Consider the following 25,000-nt stretch of genomic DNA (forward strand, 5'->3'; position numbering starts at 1 on the left):
AGGGAAAGAGGAAGGGAGGGAGGGAGGGAGAGAGTGGGGGTGGAGAGGGCAGGAGGGAAGGGCTATTTAACACACCTCCGCCGTGTTGCTGATGGGAGCCAGCGAGGTTTTATGGTCACGAAGGGCAGACTAGGGGAAGCAAGCGGAAGAAAGGGGTAGAAAAGAAGAGGCGGATGAAGGAAGAAAGAGCATCCGAGGAGAGAAGGGAGAGGAAGAAGAAAAGTGACGAAAAAAAGGCGAATGCTTAACGACCTAAGAAATAGAGAGAAAAAACACAAAACGAACTTCCTGTGATAAAGGGACTATGGCTACTTTCTTCCTTGTTTACATATGTGACTAGAGGCGAATGAATGCGGTTCACATCATCACATCCATCATTCGAAGCACAACATCATCATCACAAAGTATACACCTACCCGTCATCTCGGGCACCAGCATCATGGGTTATATTATTCTGAGTAATAATTGATAGGGGCGTTTTTGAAAGTATGGATTTGGAATCAGGAAGATGAAAACAAGGATAAATGACATAGATTAAGGAGGCAGCCCCATCATCTCTTGACCAAACAGCCTGGTATCGCTGCCGCGTGGGTGGGCCTTCGTGAGTGATGTTCTAGAAAGCATAGAAAGTATTTTTCTTCGATTATTCCATTACGCTGTATCTTGTCCGTCGATCGGAGAAGGTTAGGCGTTGTTTATGGCGTTCTCTCCTGAGGGAATTTTAATGAAGGCGAGAGAGCAGCACGGTTTCTTCACCTCATGCACGTGTCGATGGCTCTCGGTGACGTGTTGCAGTGACGGTGTTGTCGCGCTGCCCAAGGCGTTGGTCGGCAAAGGGGAGTATGTTTAATGGACCTTGTGGGAAATCTGACGGTGACTAAAAAGCCCAGGAGAGAGGTGTGGAATGTGTGTGTTGTGGTCTTCTGTTAACCATATTGATGTCTGTCCATTGTGTCTGAGTGGGTAATGCTATTGACCTGTTCCGAGTGAGGCAGCTCTCTCTCTCTCTCTCTCTCGGAACTGTTCATTGTCTTCTCTAGTATTTTTCCCCCTCATGGTATAGAAATGAATACTAATGATTATTATTCTCTTTCTTTCCAGGTAAGTGTGCAAATCGTTTGACAGCGCCGGGGTGGTCCGACGTTTTTCGAGACGAGCGGAGCGTAAGTAGTACACAGAGGAGACTACCCGGGTGGAAGGCTATTACTCGGGAGGAGATAAGACGCGCCAGGTAGGAGACGTGGCCCTCGCGCCCGTCTATTGTGCTTGAGCGAGAAAAGATGAAGGATGCTTTCTTCTCAGACAAATTCGAGGTGAGATACACAACCGGATACGAACCGCGGGATATTCGCATAATTCACTTCAGTCAAAAAACTTGCCTGGAGGTGTTTTGAGACATATAAAAGTACTATTGTATTGAAATCACCCCCTCCGCACGCCATATAAAAGCGGGATATGTTACGAATGCGCGACCCCAGACACCCGGGACTCGTCAGCATCACAAAGGAAAGGAATATCCCCCACCACCCCCCCCCCCCCCTCCCCCCCCCCCCAACCACATGCGAGAAGAGGGAGAGAAGGAGAGAGGATTGAGGAGGGGGATGTATTGCTGGGTTAGGAAGGGGGAAGGGGGAGGTAAGGGAGAAAAGATGGAGGGGGAGAGGGAGAGTGGAGAGTAGAGAGTTAAGAGGAGTTAAGTAGAAGGTGAAAGGGGGCGAGGACTAGAGGAGTTACGAAGGTGTATTGGGGAAGGGAGAGGAGGTAGGGGGAAGGGGAAGGGGGAAGGAGGAAAGGGTCCCACGCCAAGAGCGATGGGATCCTGCGTGACCATTTGAATGACAATAGGGTGAAGTGAATTTTTTATTGTTGTCATAACGAGGCGAGACAAATGAACGAGACATACTGAGAAGCGGCGTGGAAGGGGTTAGTTAGAGTGCGTGAGAGAGATTCCTGACTAATGAACAGCCGTTTTTGTTTAGCTGAGTAAAAACCTGTGCGTGATCTTGTGATATATGTGTTGATGTTGTTACTGCCGAGAGAGAGAGAGAGAGAGAGAGAGAGAGAGGGGGGGGGGGAGAACGAGAACGATAAAGTGAGAGAGAGAGAGAGAGAGTGAGAACGAGAGAGAGAGAGAGAACGAGAAAGAGAGAGAGAGAGAGAGAGAGAGAGAGAGAGAGAGAGAGAGAGAGAGAGAGAGAAGAATACAGTAGCATAATGAATGCCTCAGTGTTAAGTCATGCAAGAGAATGACCCCACCGCACCCCAGCTGGAAACAGAGGGACTTTGAGAAAGGATGCTTAATGGGGGAGAGGAGGGGGGGGGGTAGAGCAGGTGATTCTAACTTGCTGACGATATCAATTATGCAACATAACAGGACGTGATCCGGCTCATTATTCCGCGACTTGACCTCAGGCCACCGTTATCTCACCTGGCATCGTTCGTCTCTCTCTCTCTCTCTCTCTCTCTCTCTCTCTCTCTCTCTCTCTCTCTCTCTCTCTCTCTCTCTCTTTCTCTCTCTCTTCTCTCATCTTTCTCTCGTTCTTCTTTCTTATCCTCTCTCTCTCTCCTCTCTTTCTCTCTCTTCTCCCTCTCTCTCTCTCTCTCTCTCTCTCTCTCTCTCTCTCTCTCTCTCTCTCTCTCTCTCTCTCTCTCTCTCTCTCTCTCTCTCTCTCTGTGTGTGTGTGTGTGTGTGTGTGTGTGTGTGTGTGTGTGTGTGTTTGTGTAGTATTTGTCAATAAAAAAAGGCGAATCGTAAGTCAATTTGCGTATATCGATATCTGTTTCTACTTTGCAAAATTTTAAAGCCAGACGTCTGAAACAACAAATAAGCAAAAATATAGACTTCAAAAACTATGAAAATTACGTAAGCACTCCTTAACTGGTTTTAGGCATAGGGCGGCCCTGTGATGGTCAGGTGGGCAGGACGAGGGCAAGGGGTCAGTGGCCCTTTGAAATGGGTAAGAGAGGACAGGAACTTTCTAAGTTTCTAAGTAATTAGTAACCCTTACGTCCCTTGATTGGCATGCTGGTGAGGGGGACTCGTAGCTCTTGCCAAGTTAGGATATTATAAAGGTGGTATGTATTTGCGTGAAAATTGTGCTTCGTGTGATGAATATAGCTTCTACTTGTGAGGGAGAGTTTAATGAGACGCGGGAAAGGAGGGAGGGTTTGTTCCTTCCCTTTTGGTAGGAGGAGTAGGGTTTTAGTGCATAATAATTGTCGTGTTTCCCTGCTGGTTTATTGCAAGATGGCTGTCATGTATCGAGTAATAATACGTCTTCCTAAAAAGAATTTTAAGACTAGTATCATTCTTAACGAACCGTTCTCTTTATTTCTTTTGTTTTACTCTCGCTTTCACTGCCTCCCTCCCTCCCTTTTTTTATCCCTCCCTCCTTCTCTCTCTCTTTCTCTCTCTCTCTATCTATCTCTCCCTCCCTCTCCCTCTCCCTCTCCCTCTCCCTCTCCCTCTCCCTCTCTCCCTCCCCCCCTCTCCCCCTCTCTCTTTCCCCTCCTTCCTCCCTCTCTCTCCTCTCCCCTCCCCCCTCCTCCCTCCCTCTCCTCTCTCCTCTCCCTCTCTCCTCTCTCTCCTCTCTCTCCCTTCTCCTCTCTCTCTCTCTCTCTCTCTCTCTCTCTCTCTCTCTCTCTCTCTCTCTCTCTCTCTCTCTCTCTCTCTCTCTCTCTCTCTCTCTCTCTCTCTCCCTCTCTCTCTCTCCCTCTCTCTCGCTCTCCCTCTCCCTCTCCCTGCACAAAGAAGTCTACAATAGACAGTGCGCATTGTAACCTTAACCGGAAAGAACATTTGTGATCGCATATCAAATGTCGTATCAGAGCGAGAGCAAACGATGAGGCCAGGTATTGACTAATGGCGCGCTTGGCAGGAGAGTACACTAACCGAGATTGGCAAACATTAACCCGGGTCGTCATGGAAATCAAATACCGATAAAATTAATCGCGACTTGATGGTACATATCACGTTTTTTAGCGCTGGGTTTAGGGCTGTACCCAATGCCTGCGGTTAGAGTTACTTTCTTTCATCTCTTGTCTTCCGTATTATTTTTTTCTTTTTTTTACTTTGGCTCTTTTCTTCTGCTTTGTTGTCTGTTATGTTTGTTTTAGCAGTCTCTTATTTGCTTCTCTTCTTCTTTCTTTTTCGTTTCCCTTTCGTTTGTTTTTAGCCTTTTATTTTCTTCTCGTCTTTTTCGCTTCCCTTTTGTTTATTTGTAGTCTCTTATTTTCTTCTCTTCTCTTCCTTTCCCGATCCTTCCGTCCCCACACCTCCTTTTCTCCCTTTACGATTTTTCTCCTTTTCTTAAAATTCTTCATGCTTCTATGAAAAAAATAGAGAAGGTATTCTAATGCTATTCTATTTTGATATTCTCAATTTTGATGAATTAATGATACTGATTTACTATTTTGATGCCCGGATGTATGTAGGTTCATACGTGCTTATATCTAATATTATGAAATTTGATAACTAATGGATGATACAAAAAAAATACTAGTTTAACATCCGTGTGTGTGCATGATCGTCTGTGCACACGGCGCATATCTACGCCGTGATATGAGAGTAACCCATTTGTGAAATAGATCAACGTGTCTGTGCAATTCTCCGTGTTTGTCTTCGATCGCCTTTCCAGCGACGGGCGTGCGGCGAGAGGAGGCCCTAGAGTCAAAGGCGTGACGTATTCGATTACCGATCAGAAAGTGATTCTCGCCCGCTTCTGTTTCTGTTGTCTGTTTGCTTGTGTGTGTTTGTGTCTGTCTGTCTGTGTGTATGTGTGTTTCTTGGTGTTTCTGTGTCTGTTTACGTCTCTTGTCTGTGTGTTTTTGTGTCTCTTTGCCTCTCTGTATCTCTCCGTGTCTTGTTTGTATCTGTCTGACTGTTGCAATACGGCCGATCGAAGGCAGATCTCGACGGTGTATCAACATGTACTTCCTTTAATCCTTCGGGTACAACAAGGCAATTAATTGTAAAGAGGAGCTATTAAGTTCCCCCTCTCCCTTCCTCCCCCCCCTCCTCACCCAGGAGTTTATAGCATGGTTGCCGTATGTGTGTCACCGACAGGAAGATGTTGCGTCATTGCTTCGAGATTCGTGTTGCATCTGTTCGTTCCTTCTTCCTTGCTTCTTTGCAATGAGTGATTCTATGGACACAATGGGTTCGCGTTGCTTGTCATCTTATTTGTTTTTATTTTCTTTCTTAATATTTTGCCTCATAATTGTATCTTTTCTCACTTGCTTTTAATTGTTTCCTCCTTTATTTTATTTGTTTTGTTTGCTTTTTCATCTTGTGATAAGTAACGGTTCTCGTTTTTTTGTTTTTTGTTTTTGTTTGTTTGTTTCCTTAACGAAGACATTTTTCATTGTTATAGTCTCGTGGAAACAATTTTTCTATGCCTTTTTAGTTAGTTTTCATTTTTAAAATTAGATTCGCAGCCTTATCAATACATTCTTTCAGTATGTAGTGTCTATCTACATACACACGCACATGCGCACATAAATGAACACGCACATGCACACACACACGCACACACACACACACGCACACACACACACACACACTCACACACACACACACACTCACACTCACACTCACACTCACACTCACACTCACACACTCACGCACACACAAAAAAAAACAATAACAAGTAATATAGCCCTGGACAACATTGCCTTAATTCCTCCTCCCCCCCCCTCCCTCCTGGCCTCACCCACCTCCGGTTGACCCGATAACCCAGTTTGCTTGCATCCCGGACTGTACACCTCAGCCCAGCTTCTTTGTCCCTTGAGAGAGAGTTAATTGAACGGGGCCCATTCTTGCCGCCCCGGAGTAACTGGACCGTAACCTTGGGAGGGCAGTAATGTGCGCGCGAAGCTGTCCTTGAGACCGCATTTAAGCGCAGCCGGACAGATACCTCCTTTGGTATCCCCTTCCCCTACCTCCGTGGTACTCCCCCTCCCCTTCCTCCGTGGTACTCCCCTTCCTCTACCTCCGTCGTGCGCCCTCCATCCCCTACCTCCGTGGTACGCCCCCCATCCTCTACCTCCGTGGTACTCCCCCTCCCCTTCCTCCGTGGTACGCCCCCCATCCTCTACCTCCGTGGTACTCCCTTTCCCCTACCTCCGCTGTACTCCGCTTCCCCTACCTTTGTGGTACACCCCTACCCCCGTGGTACTCCCCTTCCCCTACCTCCGTGGTACACCCCCCTTCCATTCCCTACCTCTTTGGTACACCCCTATCTTAGCCTCCTTGGAATTCCCCTACCTCTCTGGTATCCCCTCAACCTCCATGGCACTCCCCCTTACATCCCCCACCTCATGGGTGCCTGTGTCTGATGCTCATGATCACTGAAGGAGGAGGAGGGGGGGGGCGGAGAGGAGGGGGAACAAGAGGGGCAGGAGAGGTAGGCGGTGAGTAATGGATAAGGAAATCTAAGCTGAAGGGGCGTGACTCACTGTCTCGCGTGGTTTGAGAGTATAGGGAAGGATGATAAAGTATAAAAAAAAATGTGTGTGTGTGTGTGTGTGTGTGTGAGTGTGTGTGCACGCACGCATGCGAATATCCAAGTATGTAATTACATGCGTGCGTGTGATTGTTTTATGCCCATTCTTGAGTTTATGAAATGAATTTGCACGTTTCAGCGTCCGCGTGGTTTACCCGAGGTGCGGAAGGCGAGATGTCGGAATCTCGCTCACCTTGGGAAACCGTCGGAGATGGAGCAGCGGGAGGAAAGGGGTAGGAGGGTAGGGGAGGAAGAAGGGGGGGTCAAGGGGAAAAGAGGGGCGGGGGAGGAGGGGAGATGGGGTAGCGTGTTGTCCCGTTCATATAATTGTCTCTCGTAAGACATGGAAGGGTGTATGTGTGGGGCAGTGGAGTGGGGAGAGTGAGAATAGGGAAGGGGATGTGTCTATGTCTGAGGGGAGAGGAGGAGGTAGAGGTAGGGGGGTAATGCTCTTTTTCTCGATCCTGTTTATCCCGGGAGGTTGTTTCTTGTCATTGGGCAGTAATGACTCTTTTTTTTCTAAGGAGGTTAATGAGTTTCGTTTCATTTACCTGTATTGTTTACGATGTGGCTGTTCCACTCCTTATGTTTTTTTGTCGTTTTTTTTTGGTAATTGCCAAAATTGCCTTGAAATGCGTTCGGCCTTATCTCTTCTATCTTTCGCGTCGAGACAAATATTTGAGGTTTTGCGAACGCGTCCTTGCTTGATGGAATAAGCCGTTCATCTCGCTCTGCATTCTATTTTCGTTGGCTTCTTTGCTCTGGTTATTAGCTCATAGTTTACCGTTACTCTCCGTTAGCATTCTTTGGCGACAGGACAGGGTGAGTGACAGGTAGGACGAGGGTGAGGGGGAGGGGAGGGTATAGAAGAGGAGGAGAAAGGAGGAAGAGACGAAGGAAAACAAATAACTAAAATGAGGAAGAAAGAGAAAAAAAGAAGAGAAGGAGAGGGAACTGAATCTGAAAAGTGGGGGAAAGAAAGGGAAAGTAAGAGAAGGAACTTTATTCCCCGAATTCCCCATCCCTCGACATTCCATCACGACGCTGTGTCTTCCTTCCTGGATGTGTTTGTATCGTGATGTCCGGAGACTTTGAATAGTCTCCGGCCGGGGGAGGAGGGAACGCCGGAAGTGGAGGAAGGAGAGGAAACGAGCCAAGACTTTGAGATGAATGGATGATCGTGGTGAATATTTATTTGTGTAGCGAAGGATGGATGTAGACATGCGTGGAGGAGACTCATGCTTAACGATTATGCTACCGATAGATTACGGTTTATTGCTTCATTTTGCCGATTAATCATTTATCTTTGTAAGGGTTTCTTCGTCTTTTCTTGACTTTTCCGCCAACAGATTTTACCCCCAACGCACGTACGCACATGGGTAATTATTAGATCCCGCAGAGAGATCGCACGGCGTCCTCCACGTGCCAACCCACCTCACGTACCGCCCGCGTGAGAGCCTGTTCACAATTCTTGCGTCCCCGCCAAGTGTCTCATACTTACTTATGGAAGCGCCGCTCCGGTCTCTCATTATCTCGCTACTTTCAGTCCCGTCTGGCCGTTCACGCGAGACGCCGACGTCGTCACGGAGATGGTGGCGAGGGAGAAGGGCGTGGACGTGGAGGGAGGGAGGGAGGGAGGGAGGGAGAGTGGGTGGGTGGGTGGGTGGGTGGGAAGGAGGGAGGGAAGGAAGGAAGGAAGGAGGGAGGGAAATATTATGAAGAAAAGTGCACAACAAGAGAGAGAGAGAGAGAGAGAGAGAGAGAGAGAGAGAGAGAGAGAGAGAGAGAAGGGCGTGGACGTGAAAGATGAAGGTAGAAAGGGAGGGAGAGAAAAGGGCGTGGACATGAAAGGAGGGAATGAGGAAGGGAGGGAGGATTGTGGGAGAGAGAGAAAGAAGGGAGTTGGCGTGAGGCGGAGGGTGGGAAGGTGCTTGAGGGTTCTTTGCAAGCAGGTTATCAAGTGAAGGCGATGAGGTGTCTGGCTGTGATGATAAATATTTGTGTTCGAAAGTTTTATAGTTATGTTCTCTCTCTCTCTTTCTCTCTCTCTCTCTCTCTCTCTCTCTCTCTCTCTCTCTCTCTCTCTCTCTCTCTCTCTCTCTCTCTCTCTCTCTCTTCCTCTCTCTCTCTTCTTTCTCTTCCTCTCTCTCTCTTCTCCTTTCTCTTCTTTCCTCTCTCCTCTCCTCCTCTCCTCTCTCTCCTCTCTCTCCTCTCTCTCTCTCTCTCCTCTCTCTCTCTCTCTCTCTCTCTCTCTCTCTCTCTCTCTCTCTCTCTATCTCTCTCTCTCTCTCTCTCTCTCTCTCTCTCTCTCTCTCTCTCTCTCTCTCTCTCTCTCTCTCTCTATCTCTATCTCTCTCTCTCTCTCTCTTTCTCTCTTTCTCTCGATGTAACACCTGTCAGTACATCGGTACAAGAACGATAGATAATCACAAAATCAGGAGTGAAGTGAAATGTATGTATGGAAGGTGGTAGATAAACAACCCGATACGTCACCTTCCAAGTACATGTGTGTCTGTGCATGCGCGCGTGTGCGTGTACGATGACGTGATTGTACCGAAAAGGGAACCCGTCTGTACATACATATTTTATACGCACGCCAAATTCGGTGAACAGATCTCACGAGGTGTTCGTCAAGACCTATGTCATGACACCTTTTTTTATATCTCAGTTGGGAAGGACGCTCGGATTTCCTACGTGCCCTACGCCGTGTGTCCTACGCCGGTCTTTAGGATGGTGAGGGAGGGGGGGCAGAGGGGGCGGAGTGGGGAGTTCAGGGTGCTTCGGTCGTCTTGCGGTTTGATTGAGGGTCGTGAGTCACTTCTCAAGGAGGAGGGTCGTTGTCCGTGGACATTGTGGTTGGTGTCGGAAGGAAGCGATGTCATTTTATATGTGGGGGGAGGGGGGAGGAGAGGAGAGGAAGGGGGAGAGGGAAATAGGGATGAAGGGAGAGAGAGAGAGAGAGAGAGAGAGAGAGAGAGAGAGAGAGAGAGAGAGAGAGAGAGAGAGAGAGAGAGAGAGAGAGAAGCATGAGGGGATGGGTGGATGGTAAAAGGTAGAGGTAAGAATAGGGAGGGAGAAGAGGGAAAATTAGCAAGAACGTAGGGGTAGGAGTGAAAATAGAAGGAGAGGGACTAATAGGAGTGGAAAAAGAAGGCCAAGAGGGAACAACAAGGGTTTAACAAGAGTGGGTAATGTAGGGACGCGGCGGCCGCCTCTTTCGCCTTCTATGATTTGCTGTTGACGTGTTTTTACGTCCCATTGTTGGCCTCGGGATGATCATAATTACCCGACCGCCGCCGTGGCTGCTGCTGCGGCTGTGGTATCTTTTTTTCTGTTAATCTATATTTTCGTCTGTGTTTTATGTTATTTTCCGTTGTCTTCCTCTTTTCTTTTTTCTTTTATGTTTCTTTGATATTTCTTCTATCCTTATTATTGTTATTATTTTTGTCTCTGTCTCTTTACCGTTGTATATTTATTGTTTTTTTCTTCAAATACTCTCTTCATATTCCATCATTTCGTCGCATTGTTTTGCTCTCTGCTTTCTTTCTTTTCTTCTTCTGTTGTTCTTCTCCTGTTCCCTGCCTCCTTCCCTCCCCTTTTTGCATCTCTCTCTCCTCTTCCTCTTCCGTTATGACCTACGGACGCGATAGCGCAGCAACCGTGTTTGAGCTACGTAGTGCATATCCCCCCTCCATCCCTTCCCCCTTGTCTCCTCCTCCCCCCTTGCCTCCTTCCCTTTCCCCCTTGCCTCCTCCTCCACCCTCCCCGTCCCCCTTGCTCTTTTCCCCTCCCCCACCTCCTCTCCCCCTTCCCTCCACTACCCCATTCTCCTCCTCCTCCTCCCCCCTTGTCTCCTCCCCCTTCCCCCTCCCCTCCCCCGCAAAGCCGTGTCGTGACAAGGTGGAGGCAACGGGGCGCACTGCCTGGGAACCCAACCCCTCCTTCCTCTTTCCTTCAGACGCACGCACACTAAGTTCTTCCTTCTTGAAATTCACATTATTAATATCTTTATATGTATCTTTCTTTTTTTTCCTCTTCTTTATCTTCGTCTTTGTCATGCTAGGCTTTTCGTCATATATGTTTATTGTTGTTGTTATGATTGATATTATTATTGTTATCGTTATTATTGTCGTTATTTTTATTATATTTGTTATTATTATTGTTATTGTCCTCTCTCACACTACTCTTTGCCTTTCATGCTTTTTTTATTTCCTTGACTTGTCTTTCTGTTTCTAGGAACTATATTTTTACCATTTTTTTTTACTTGGGTGTTTATTTGGTGTTATTGATGTGTAATTTGAATATGTAATATATTTTCTCTCTATTGTTATTCTTATGTGTATGTTTAGTGATCTCGGTAGACATATTTGATGATATTCTGATTTTTTTTCTGACATTGAGATAGTATAACAAGAATTACTACTACTAATGATGATTATGATAGTGATAATATTAGTTATGATATTGATACTACTACTATTACTACTACTACTATTACTACTACTACTACTACTACTACTACTATTACTACTACTACTACAAAATACTACTGAGTAAAATTATCACATTTACCATCATTGTTATTACTAGCATTGTACTTTCTGCAATCGCGCAGCATGACTGATAAAGACGATTCTTGAAGACGGAGAGCGTTTTCTTGACCAGCCAAGAAACATCCAGCCTGTAGTCGTGAGTCCAATTTGCTCACGTGATTCACACAACGTATTCATCCGCGCTGAACTGAACCCGACCAGTCAACTAACCGTAAAAGTTGACTTCGTTTTCTTATGACTTTCTAAGATAAAAAAGAATCGAATAACACGGAAACATTTTTTTAGGGTGGTTTGGGGGATAATCTGGTTCATTGCATCGTGCGGCTGATTAAACCGTGTGCGTGCATGTTTGAGTGTACGAACACGGGTGAACACATGTGCTAAGGTGATTGCGCGCGTTATTTGTGTGTATAACTGTACGAGGTTCGTTAATTTCACTCCCTCTACATTGTAGTCGGTTTCGCAACATTGGCTCTTGATGGACCATAAATGGATGCAAGTATTTATGCTTGCTAATCGAAAGCAAGCATTTTGCAGAGCGATAATGAATGAGAAACAACTAATGCGAACGTAATGGCGAGCACTTTCGCTGACTGTGGGCGGGTGGGTGCGGGCCGCGACCTCCAGCGGCGGCGGGTACCTGAGTGAGGCAGCTCCCCGCCCGTCTCACTTGCCTTACATTTTCAGTTGTGTGTCAACCCGCGGCAGGAACGGACGCACGAGCCCTCTCTCCCTGACCACTGTCACGTGACTCTCCACCCGTCACTTCTACTTTTGGACTTGCTCACATGAACTGTTGTATGTGATATAGTGACTTTGTTGTGCACACGTCCCCTTCAGGTGTGCTAACTGATAACTACCTACAGTGTGTTGAAGTCTCTAGCAAGTGCTTATTGCTAGTGTGATACTTTCATTGATTTTTTGCGATGTGTAGCCAGTGATGGTGGATCGTGTGCCAGTGGCGAGCCGTATATGTGCCGGACTTAGCAGTGCCTTACGCATGTGTAGCATTCGCATAAGAGTTTACCCCGTGTGTGACATGTGGGTGCGTCGGTGAGTGGCGGGATGCGAGGCGGAGCCCTCTGCGTGGCGGGACCGGGGGAAACATCCCTCACCCGCGTCTCACCTAGGATCCGCCAACTCCAAGATCGCCTGATGGATTCCCTGCCCTGCGACGGCGCCTGGGAGTGCCTCTCCCCGGCGCAGAGGGAAGCCATCTTGTCCATCCACCGCATGCGTACCGCCTCTACCGATGACTCGAGTGAGCACGGCGAAGGCGGCACAGGGAAGGGCCACCGAAAGGGGCGCGCGCAGGGCATCCCTCGCTTCATCCGAAGTCGTAGTTACGACGACCGTCTGGAGAGCGAAACGGACGACTCGGGCGTGCGAGGCGTCAACGGCACGAGCAGCGGCGCCACCAGCCATAACAGTCACGAGGACGACTCCAGCGATCCCGGGGTCAAGAGAGGCGGCAGGTTCGCCAAGGCTGTGAGTGCCGACAGGGCCACGAGGCGCGATGTTAAAAATGACTTTCACGAGATGAACAATGTGAAAAACATCCGCAAATCCGAGGTCACGAACGGCCTCGGCAATGTGAACAAAATAATAACGAAACAGATGAATAAGGCATCTGCCATGCCCACAGGTCCATCCAACATCACGCTGGACTGCCGCAATGTCCACGGCGAAAAGAGGAGGCGTTCCCGCATTGACGTGGACGGGCCGTTCCGAGAGGGCAGCGCCGAGAGGAACCTGGAGGCCGAGTCCCCGAGGAGGGCCGCCCCAGGCAGTGACTCGCAACAGACGAGAATCGGTCTAACGAGAAGGAACATTTTAAGTGAGACTTTCGAGAGTGACTCAAAATTGCATTCTCTCAAGGAGCTAAAGGAGACAGCTTCGTCAGAAGAGTATGACAGTGGAGTGAACTTTAAGAATGACGATAGTATGGACGAGTATGTGAGAGACCGTCAGAATGGTGGCTGTGACTTTAACAATGAATTCGAGTCCGATCGAACGCCGAGGAGTGACAGCACGTCCCCTTCCGCGCAACGTAAGCGTGAGCGGTCCACGGACCGGTTACGTACGAAGGGAGACGACCTCACCACAAGGAAAGCCTCAGCGGAGCGTGACCCCTTCGGAGGCTGGGACAGAGATCAGGACAAAAACAGATCCCGCGAGAGGGAGGTCAGGTCAGCGATGGCGTCGTCCCATGACAAGCAGGCGTACCCCGAGAGGCCTAAATCAACTAAGCCTAACGGAGAGCCTCTCAAGAGCAACATGAAGGTCGCCTACGGTGCCAAACTTAACTCGTCGTTCGATTACCGAACCAATCTGAACCAGGATCAGCTGAACAAGTACAGCAGCAATTGGAATAATATGATCCTAAACAATGATGTTCCTATTAAACCCTCGAATGCTCCTGCCGTGACGCCGCAGGCCGCTGGGCGAGAGGCACGATTTGCTAAAAACGCGCCGTCGGGAGCTCTCGTCCGCAGCACAGGTAATCTAGCAAATAAGTCAGCTGTTGTAGCTCAGGTCAAGAAAGGTGACCCAAATAACTGGATGATGGGAGCGGATCCCAGAAGAACGCCAAATCCCAGTCAAGACAGATCCGCCGCCAGCAATACGTCCGCAAAGAAATACGTCCGCAGCAAGAGTTTAGACCGCAAGTACTTGGACGAGGACACCAGCGAGGAGGAGAGCGACTTCGAAACTCGCCGGAGAACCGACCGAGTAAGGCGGTACCAGAGAGCCAACCAGGACTGGGAGGTCGGGCGCCCTCACGGGGGAGACGAGAGAGGGCGGCAGCGGATGCGGGAGAACGATTCGCCGAGGAAACCCAAGGCGAAGAGTGCTTGGGACCTGTCGGGGCAGTCTCGCAACATACGCGACGACTTCGACGAGTTCGAGGACGTTGGCTTCCGGACCAGGAGCGACTTCAGGAGCAGGTGGCAGAGTGAGGACAGTGACGTCACGAGGCACAGGAAAACGAGTGAGAACAGCGAGTTCGGCCGAATGCAGTGGAATCGCCGGAGTTGTGACTTCGAGCTTGACTTCCCCGCTGAAGAGCTGGACCGGAAATCGGGCGATAAGGATTTCGATCGAAAGCGCTGGTACCGACGCAGTTGCGATTTAGACCTCGATTTCGATCTCCATCAAAACCGACAGCGGAGGGAAGTTGAGTTCGATACCGAGTGGGGGCGACACACGCTCGAAAACTGCGACGAATTCGAATCCGAGTTTGTAAGTGGAAAGGGAAAAAGAAGTCGCTCGCGCATCGCAGAGCAGCAGCTGATGACCATGGAGATGCATGCAAAGGGCAAAGGCAGAGGCGAAGATTTGCGGGGCGACAAGAGAAGACCCGACGACGAGAAGGGCCGCCGGACGCGCGCCGAAATCGAAAGTGGTCGAATGACGCGTTTAGACGACGTAGACGACCGCCGGCTACGTCTGGACGACGAACCCGTCCGCCGCGTCCGGATGGAGGACAACGGTCGCCGCACTCGCCTCGAGGAGCACTATCGCTCCAAGACGAGCATGGGCCACTACGGGAGGGAAAAGCGCGAGAGGAGCCGCACGCCGCACCTCCTCCGGGGTAAGCTACGTCTCCTAAAGTCCATCCTGTCCTTCTAAACTGCCTCTGCTGTTGCTGCTGCTGCTGCTAAGGGACATGGCGGTGGCGGTGCTAACTCCTCTCGCTACGCCCTGCGCGACGCGGCGCTCCTGACATTCCTGCAGAATCTGGCTTGACCTCATCTACAAAAGAGAGAAAAAATATAAACTTCAACGACCTGCAACGGCAGCCACGGAAGCTAAATTGCAAGACTTCCTGTGGCTGTGGCAGCTGCTTCCAGACTGTATTGGCAAAAATATTAATAATTCTTCGGGGATTGCAATTGGCAAGACAGCTGCTTCTAGAAGTTATTTTTCCTAGTGAGACAGCTGCTTCAAAATTCTCCCTTGGTAACACTGCCGCTTTGTAGTTGTGTTGGCAAGAACCGCTTCGGGTTTGGTGTTGGTGAAACATTGGGTGTTGAAGTGAAACGAAAAAGGAGCCTTTTGGTCGAATCGAAACGACGCCGTATTTTTTATATGTGTGTGAAAATAAAGGAAAAAAAATATTCCCTGTTAATGCAGAAAAAACACGGTGTAACGTACAGTCAGACGAAACGATTTACTCGACAGTTTATTCGTATATGAATTCGATACGGGATAAACTGAAAATTTCGGTAATACTTTGTGTCTAGTGAAAGTGGTACAAAGGAAGACATTTGTAAAATATTGTTACATACCAAAAAGAATGTTTAAAGAACAAAGTTTTATACAAAAATAAATATATTGAACATAAATTCTTATATAGGTATATGAGAATGGTGTACATAAAAAATCCTATATATAACTGTGATGTTTACTGACGTTGCATATATGATTGTAAGATTTTGTGTCACTGTGACTTTTTTCGTCTCAAAATGACAAATATGCACATTTTTCTCGTTCTTTTTTCTCACTTTGCTAAAAAAAAACAAGTAAAGGTTGTAGGTTTTGAGTGGGAGGGTCTTCTCTCTTTTCCAATTTTTCCGTTTTGATATTTTTTCTCGGGTGGGGTGAAGAAGACCGTTCGGGTAATTGTCATGCATTTGGGATGTGCCTCTGTCATTTGTGTGCAGATTGTATATAGATATTTTTATTTTATATATGTGTGGGTGGGGAATACACCCATATATGTTCGTATTCAATATATATATTTGTATATGAATATGTTTATATGTATATGTATATATATATATATGTATATGTATATATATATGTATGTATGTACACACACACACACACACACACACACACACACACACACACACACACACACACACACACATATATATATATACATATATATATATATATATATATATATATGTATATATTTATATATGTATGTTTGTATTCATCTATCCATGTATCCATATGTTTGTATTTGTTAGTTTATGTGTGTGTTTATGTTTATAAGAATATATACACATACATATTCATATACATGTGCATTCACATCCACATACATATATATATATATATATATAAATACATACATGTATACATACATACATACATATACATGTATACATATATACATATACACACACACACACACACACACACACACACACACACACACACACACACACACACACACACACACACACACACACACACACACACACATACATACATACATACATACATATATACATATACATATATATATATATATATATATATATATATATATATATATATATATATATATATATGTATATATATATATATATATATATATATATATATATATATATATATATATATATATATATATATATATATATATATATATATATATATATGTATATATATACACATGATTTTGTATATGCCATGACCATCAGTCACCTGGTGCTTCGTGTACTACCTATGTTAGCACTTTCTCATGTATCGTGTACATAGAAATTGTTCATTTCTGATGAATGAAAAATATATGATTTCACCCTCATAATCCTTTTGTGTAATAGTGTATGAGCCATGTATCAGTGTATCATATGTAGAGATTTATCAATATATTGTTCCGGTACCCAGACACATTGTCTCTTTGCCCTTCGTTTAGCTTGTACAGATTTGTGCAGTAATTCCCAACTGAGTTTAAGATAATGAGCAAGCACCAAATACCTATGTTAGAAATGGAGAATGGAGTCCTCATTGAAATTATGGAATGAAAGTATAATGATTAGTTATGATTATGATAGTGCTATTGAGATTTATATTGATAATATTAATAATAATAACAATAATAATGATAATGATAATAATGATGATAGTAATGATAATCTTGATCGTGAAACTAATAATAATTGTAAAAATTATAATGATGGTAAAATCCCATAATTGTATTTATGCTGCGGGTTTACTTATATGATATTAACATGAAATAATGCTTTCAATATTTAGAATAAAGCCGTTGTATGAAATATACAATGTCGGTTAGTATATAAGTCTTCCCAGCTGTGAGAAATCTACTTTCCATGTGGATTCAGCAGATAACAGGATCCCGGTGTGGCTTAATGCTAGTGATTCACACAAACTCCACTCGCGCGACCGCTGTTTCATGGGGGAACTTGGCTGTGATGCACAAGGCTTCCTTTCATTCAGATGCTCCTTCACTCTTGGCCATTTTTTTCTCTGTTTTTGTAAAAAAAAGTAAAGATAAGAATTGCTAAGATGTTGAATAAGCAGTTTTGTAGATATATATTCTCTTTTTCTATAAAAGCTAAAGAAGATCATAATCTTAATGATTAAAATAATAAAGATGATAAATGATTATTATCGCCTGATGACCAGGATGACTGGACGTGAGGCAGTCAGACCGCGAGTTAGAAATCTAGATATTACAGTTTACGTTCACTACATAACGTAAATGTTGAAAAATATAGTGTAAATACTATTCACTCGGCTAGTATCAGGATAAATTGCAGTTACAAAATATACATCCCAGGAAAAAATATAGCTTCTTATAAACCACTATCTTCTTTGGAATACAATGAAAATGCAATAGTTTTGATATTTTATTTACACTTTATTTGAATATACATTAGACTATCTCCACAAACAAAAGAGGTTCATGTAATGATAAAAAATAATGACAGCCGATTCCTAAAAGATCCTCCGTCCTATTATGTATCCAAAGGAAAGGAAGGAGGAGGGGAAGGAGAATGAGAAGGAGAAGGACAGGCGAAGAAGGAGGGAGAGGAGGAGGGGTAGCCCACCTGACCCGGTCTCCGCACCCCACGAGGTGACAGCGGTATGTTTTGCCGCCTGGGGGAGTCTTGGGTGGGGTAGCAGGGGTCGAGGGGGGGTGTTGCTAAGACTAGTCCTGGCCCAGTAACGGGACACGCAGGAGGGTGGGAAGGAGAGGATAGGGTACGGGAGGAATGGAGGTGGGGGAGGGGGAGGGGGGAGTAAGGGTGAGCCAGGCCACACTCAGGTAACTTGTAATTGAGGAAGTGGTACGATATTTGCACCCTCCGCTCCCTCCCCCCCTCTGCCTTCCACCCTCCCTCTTTCTCACTCCTCTTTCCATTTGTGATCCTTTTTTATTCTCAGTAAAGAGATTTAACCCTGTTTCTTTTGACTGTATGACCTGCTTTTTTTTATCATATTAGTGCATATAGACTAAAGCTTCTTTGTAAACTCTCGTGATTTGTATACTTGTTTATCTTTGATTGTTTATATAATTTTTGTCTGTATTCATTCATTCGTCTGTCTGTAGTGTACATTCAGTGTTGTGTCCACTCATCGGTCAAGGTGATTTGGGTCACTGTGCCTCGGTTCTTCCTGTCACCTCTCGTTACTATTCCTCCTTCTTCTAGTTCTCCTCCTCTGCCTTCTACATCTTCTTTTTCTCATTCTTCTTCTTCTTCTTCACAGCAAAACAAATTATGTAGTTAAGATAAGCCCCGAATATACAGGAAAAATAAGGATTTGTTACGAGAAAGTAAAACAGACCAGAAGGATATTTCAAGTGTAGTTAGGATCATGAGGTTAAAGATCCTTTCCTCCTTCAGGGATCTTAGTAGTACGTCTTCGCTTCGAGATAATTTCGGTAAATATCGCCTCCTTTCCGTAGTCATCCGTAGGGAATTTAAATATGGGAGGACGATATCCACGTACTGTGACTTAAAAAAGTGATATGGGCAGAATTTAATACAAAATTCAGGTAGTCCGTTATCTGTAAAATCTCTCACTCGGTCCTCATCTCACACCGCTGCCTTACGCTACCAAGGCGGTGCCGCAATGGATCATGATGACGTCTAATGATGACACGTAATCTCGCCACTGGGTTGTCGGGAGCTGCGCCGACGCCTTCGTAAATGCCATCGAAGCGCGGAAGGGGCGGCTCCTTCTGACGGCTCCTGTGCGCAATGGTTGTCGGATCCTAAGGTCATCCTCCGCCGGCCTTCCGTGCGCAGGGCTTCTCGTAAGAAGGAGCTGGGATGTTGAAGGTGGTTAGATAGGCCTGAGTGGGACGCGTGGCCGCACTACGCCCTGTCATTACTGGCTCTCGCTTGTCCCGATCACCTTGGATCTGAATGAGAATGCTCGCTCTTTGCCCAAGTGAGCGGAGGAATTTGCTCCGCTGTGTGTGTGTGTGTGTGTGTGTGTGTGTGTGTGTGTGTGTGTGTGTGTGTGTGTGTGTGTGTGTGTGTGTGTGTGTGTGTGTGTGTGTGTGTGTGTGTGTCTGTATCTATAGATAGATAGATAGACAAATAGACAGTAGTCATTATGATATAAAGTACTGTAAAGACATTACAATATAACATCAAGTAGAGCGAATTATAGCCTACGAAGACACGTTATATGGATAACGAATCCACGCTATGGAGGCACGTTACCCGCCTTCTTTATCCCGTTAGGGCTTGCTTGCTAACAATAGATGCGTTGTTTGGCTCGCATAGACCGTTAAGTGACACGCTGAAGTGTGGTTTCAGTTTATGCTTTGTGTTCTTTAATGCGTTTAGATATTGAACGTCAGTAGTATTGGATCCCTTATGTGGACTCCTTTGCTGTGTCAGTCTCTTGAGGAACGATTGTAGTTTGTATGTTACCATTAAGAAAAAAAAGGAAAAAAAAGTCCGCTACAGTTTACATCCTGCCTCTGGGGTAGGGGAGGGGGGGTCGCGGACGGGGTAGTAGTAGTGGTAGAAACATTACGAAAGGCAGCATTGTATTGCGTGGCGTTTTGTGCAGGGAACAATATAGCTGAGGGAGACAATGTACGTTTCCCGGCGTCTGGCTCCGTCGGCTTCCTGCGCAAAAGGGGGCGTGGTTTACATTACCCCCCACCCCACACCCACACCCTCCCACAACCACCACCTATGCCTCTCCTCTCGACCTCCCCCACCCCACCCCCCTACCTGTGCCTTTCCTCTCGACCTCCCCCACCCCCCTACCTGTACCTCTCCCCTTGACCTCTCCTCCCCCCCTACCCCTCTTTCCACCCCCTTCCCACCCCCTTCCCACTTGTCTCCCGCTCATGCATCATCATCATCATCTTACTTCCCACGCCCACACGCCCGCGCTGGGAAGTATGGGCGGAGTGGCAGGTGGGATGAAACCGGAACTCGCCCGGGAAATGATGGCTTTGTTTACTCTCTTTACTTTCTTTGTCTTTTTCTTCCGAGTGATTGATGATTTCTTGTGCGTATCTTCGGCCGCCGCCCCCTCTCTCATTCGTTTTTTTTCTTGTTTATTTCCCTTTTATTTATATTTTTTTATTTTTGTGGGGTTTCTTGTCTTAAGCTTTTTCTCTTTTTTTCTCTCTCGATCACATTACATTTGCTTTACTTTTTGAATTATTCCGATTTTGTATTTAAATCAACTCCCTTCTCCTTTTTATTTTGTTCTTTGTCTTCCCTTCTTCATCTTCATTCTCTTACTCTTCTCTTTCTCCTCCTCCTCCTCCTCCTCCTCCTCCTCCTCCTCCATCGTGGATTTGAAATGATAAAATGTTATTTTTTACCAGTTCATGTAACACAAGACTTTACCCTGCATGATGACGCATGGCAGTCACGGGTCGCGGTGCATGACATGTAACTCTGTCGGTGTATTTTGTGATCTCGATTTGTGCTTTGGTTGTTAGTGTCTATATATGTTTCAGCTTATATTTACTTGTTTGTATATCTCTCTATATCTATCTATCTATCTATCTTTATATATATATATATATATACATATATATATACATATATATATATATATATATATATATATATATATATATATATATATATATATATATATATTATATATATATATATATATATATATATATATATATATAATATATTTATATTATATATATATATATATTATATATATATATATAATATAAAATATATTACACACACACACACACACACACACACACACACACACACACACACATACATACATATATATATATATATATATATATATATATATATATATATATATATATATATATATACACATACATATACACACACACACACGCGCACACACACGCGCACATATACATATGTATGTATATATGTATGTATGTATATTTATAGGTAAATAGATTTAATCATATATAGATATGTGTATATGTGTATTTACAGGGATATGTAAGTATTATACATGCCCATGAATACAGGTATACATAGACTTATGTTGCAAGAAATCTTAAAGATTTTTTAAATTGCACTAACGTCCGCTGAAGAAAGATCCACCACTCCGAGCAGGCCTCTCCCCCCCCCCCTCCTCCCTCCCTTCAAGCTCGCCTTCCCTGACCGTTAAGAGCGTTATTAATGTGATAATCAGACAAGATCATCAACCTTCATGATCATCACACTTGTTAACTCAGTTAATGACGAGAGCCGAGGATCGCCTGGGTCTCGGCCGCGGCGCTTCAGTGAGGCCGAGCGGAGAGGGTAGGCTCAAGGTGGGGAGGGGGGAGGAGGGGGAAGGGCCTCTGGGAAGAGGCAAGATGCCGAGGATAGAGCGAGAAGATAGACTCTAAGAAGCAGCTAAGAATAGGCTATAAGGAGAGGGGGAAGATGAGTCTGCGGAGGAAGAGGATGGAACGAGTGGATAGACTTGGAGGAGAAGGATGGAGGATGGAGCATCTTGATATTTAGGCCATAATGACTGAGGATAGTCTCTGAGGAGAGGAGGACAGAGGAAGGACCTCATCCCATGGCGAGGGCCGCTAAGATGAGAGTCGGGGAAGGAAGCTGTGACGTTGCAACTAATATATGGCGAGAGGGAGAGGGTGGAGGGACGAGTGAAGAAATGAGTCCATAGAGATGGATTATCGTTAAGTCATGATTGGGTGGTGTAGGAGACTTGTAAGAGTGAAAGTGAATGAGTGAATGAATGAATCGCTGTCTCCCGGGAATGAAGCTTGTTGGGGTCAAGTTTTGTGCCGCGCTCCGAGTTAATCTTGCAGTAGAGGGTATCGAGGGGGGAGGGTATCGAGGTAGGAAGAGGGGGAGGCAGGAGGAACGGGAGACAGGAGGGATGGGTGCAGGAAGAGGCAGAGGCATGGGGGAGAGGGAAGATGGGATGAAGGAAGGCAGAAAGCGAGGCGAGAAAGGGAAGCAAGAAGGGGAAGGGAGGATGGAGGGATAGAAATAGGAAGAAACGGAGGCAGAAGTGATGGAGGTAGGAGGAACGGGAGGCGGAAGATGGGATGGAGGTAGGCAGAGAGCGAGGCAGGGTCTAGGTGTACTCGCTTGCCTTGGCGCCGGCAACGGACGGTGTACCTGGCAGAATGTCTGCTACGCCCCAGTTATTCGATATTCAGTAAAACGTTTAAATAGGCCGGATGCGAAGGATAAAAGTGAGGGGGGAGGGACGGCAAAGAAAAAGAAAATTAATATTTAGCGAGAGGCGTGGGCGGGGAGAATCGTACAACGCCCGTATGAGTTACAGATGATGAGGTAGTAGGTGGATGAGTGGGTGAGTGAGTCAGTGGATGGGGGACGCGTCAACTCCCGTTACTCATTGAAGATTCAGGAAGGAGTTGTGGGTCCGGGAGAGAGAGAGAGAGAGAGAGAGAGAGAGAGAGAGAGAGAGAGAAGTAAAAATATAATGAGGTTGTAATTAAAGATAATGAAACGACGACGACAGAAAGTGCTCATTGATAAAACCTGTTTATGGAAGTCGATTAAAGTTTAATCAATCAAACTTGGCGTTTTTCAGTACCAAAGGTCTGTTTTTTTACTCATAGATATCTTAGATAGGAAGAATGTTTTTCAAGCCATATGGGAGAAGTGAATGACGGTAATGGTTGTGATGCATGGTGATAGTTTAACGCTTTCTTGGTCGCATAGCAATTAATGATAATTACTAATAGCTTATCATTACAAGGAAGATATGTTGCAATCATGAAGTAATTACCTCTTGTGTTATTATGGAGACAAGTGTGAGTTGGGATGATAAGAAATGAAGTAGGTCTATGTGTTAGTAGGTTAATTGTTGGTCATATCTTAGTGAGTTATCTATAGGCCTATGCGGGTCAATAGATAACAGTAGGCTTAGGCATTGACTAAGTATGGGGTAGCGTGCTGATGTCACATAGAGCCGAAGAAGGGAAAATCTGAATAAAGAAAAAAGAATGATGGGAAGAAAAAGAAGAAATAGATAAGATGAAACTAGGAAGATATTGAATGTAAAAGGAGAAGGCGAGAAGAAGGCCAAACACAACAAAAGTTAAAAGAAGAATAATTGGGACAGATGAATAAAAGTAAGAAGAGGAAAAATATAAAAGAAAGAGACAAAGATACGCTTAAAAAAATGGGCGTATATGAAAGACAAGCTGAAAGAAATAGACGTTTAAACAAAGACAAGCTGGGGAAAACAAAACAGGCCCAAAACAATGACAAGGCCTACGAAAGGTGCAAAATAGGAAGAGGAAGAAGAGCGTAGAACGAAGCGTAGAAGCAGCCAGCGGGTATTGTCTAGCGAAGGCGAGTTCTCGTGTGAGAGCGGAAACAATGGATTTACTCGGGCGGTGCAGGAGCCGAGCGTGGCGTGTCGTGTCACCTGATTTCCAATGTAGTGCAGGTCACGGAGAGGAGGAGGTGTGTGTGGGGGGGGGGGGGGGAGAGGGAGAGTGGAGAATTAGTCTTCGTTTAGAATGTTTACTGTAGCTGGTGAAGGTAATGTTAGTTTTAAATCCTTATTTTTTCCCTTCTTTCTAACGTATTGAGGGATCCAGTTTGTTTCCTTGTGAAGTAGATTCATAAATAACTAAATTCGGATGATAATTTTTTTCCACCCGACTTCCCCGGAAATTGCGAGGCTATGCAAGCAAAGAAGTGCAACACGGGCAGCGTTCGTGAAGGCAGGTAGCGGGACCGGCGAGACAGGAGGAACTTGAGGCATTTTATAAAAAGGGAGGATAAACATAGTAGACAAATATGGATATGTGGGGCAGGTAGAGGAGGAGGAGGAGGAGGAGGAGGAGGAAGAGGGGAGAGAGGGAGAGGGAAAGAGGGAGACAGTCACTTCATTCTGAGCCTTCCTGACCTTCTGTCGTCGCAACCCGGCCGCCCTCCCTTGCACCTGGAGACATACACGGCAGGTACAAATTAACTAATTATAACTGGAGATTTGTATAGGCCTAGCGGCGGAGAAGCTGAGTCTTAGGGGCACGCCGTTCTCTTCGTTGGTGATATGGGGGCCGACGTAATTGTAGCGGAGGGGAGGTTGTTGCACAAGATGATGACGGAGGCCTCGGCTCTGCCACTTTGTACCACTCCAGTCTTGAATATTCAGCAACCTCCCGGGGCGGCGGAGGAAGCGCGGGCTGGAAGGGGGGGGGGGCAGATATCGTCTTTGTTTTGTTTCTTTGTTTCAAAGGACTGTAGAGGAAGATTCGAGAGAAAAGCGGTATTGATATTTTATTCTTTAGCTGTATCATTCGAGAATGAGTTTCGTTTACGTGATCGAATGGTGTTGTTCCATTGGTATTGAGGTTGATTTAAAACAGTTTTCCCATTGTATTTTGGATGGTTTACGAGGCGATTACCACGATTTTTGCATATGGTAACCCTAATCAGAACTCCTATATTTGGTAAAGAAGGGCTTGAACGTGCGTTTTTATGGGTGTCAGAGGTGGTCGCTCACGTGCCTGTCTTGGGGTGGGAAGTAAAGGAAGATTCGAGACATAGGGTTTCGGTTTGGATTGTTTTGGGTGGGTTGCTCTCTCTGCTAGTTTGTTTTTATTACGCGATGGTGTTGGACTAAGTGGTAGGCTGCTGCGTGTTGGTTGGGGTGGAGTTTGGTAAGCGGGGCATGGGGGCGCGTGGGGTTGTGGGTTTCTTCGGGGGGCGACGCTCACTCTAATATGGAGTCATGTTGGGCGCGCGA

At 45.7% G+C, this 25,000-nt stretch overlaps 1 protein-coding gene across 10 annotated transcripts in view; it reads left to right on the forward strand.

Moving 5' to 3' along the window:
- The window catches only part of LOC122251372 (protein Fe65 homolog), an 808,281-nt gene that overhangs the window by 516,248 nt on the left and 267,033 nt on the right, over positions 1-25,000 (forward strand). For 2 of the 10 annotated variants that reach the window (XM_086541641.1, XM_086541642.1), the window contains exon 1: positions 11,729-14,651. The exons of the other annotated variants lie outside the window; for them this stretch is intronic. In XM_086541641.1, coding sequence (XP_086397767.1) covers positions 12,122-14,651 — 2,530 coding nt within the window. In that variant the 5' untranslated portion in view covers positions 11,729-12,121. Of the gene's footprint in view, positions 1-11,728; positions 14,652-25,000 lie in introns of those variants that run through there. 10 annotated transcript variants of the gene reach the window in all.

Source organism: Penaeus japonicus, unplaced genomic scaffold (assembly GCF_977035675.1).
Source record: "Penaeus japonicus unplaced genomic scaffold, GWHDUDI00000001_assembly GWHDUDI00000011, whole genome shotgun sequence".
NCBI lineage: Eukaryota > Metazoa > Arthropoda > Malacostraca > Decapoda > Penaeidae > Penaeus > Penaeus japonicus.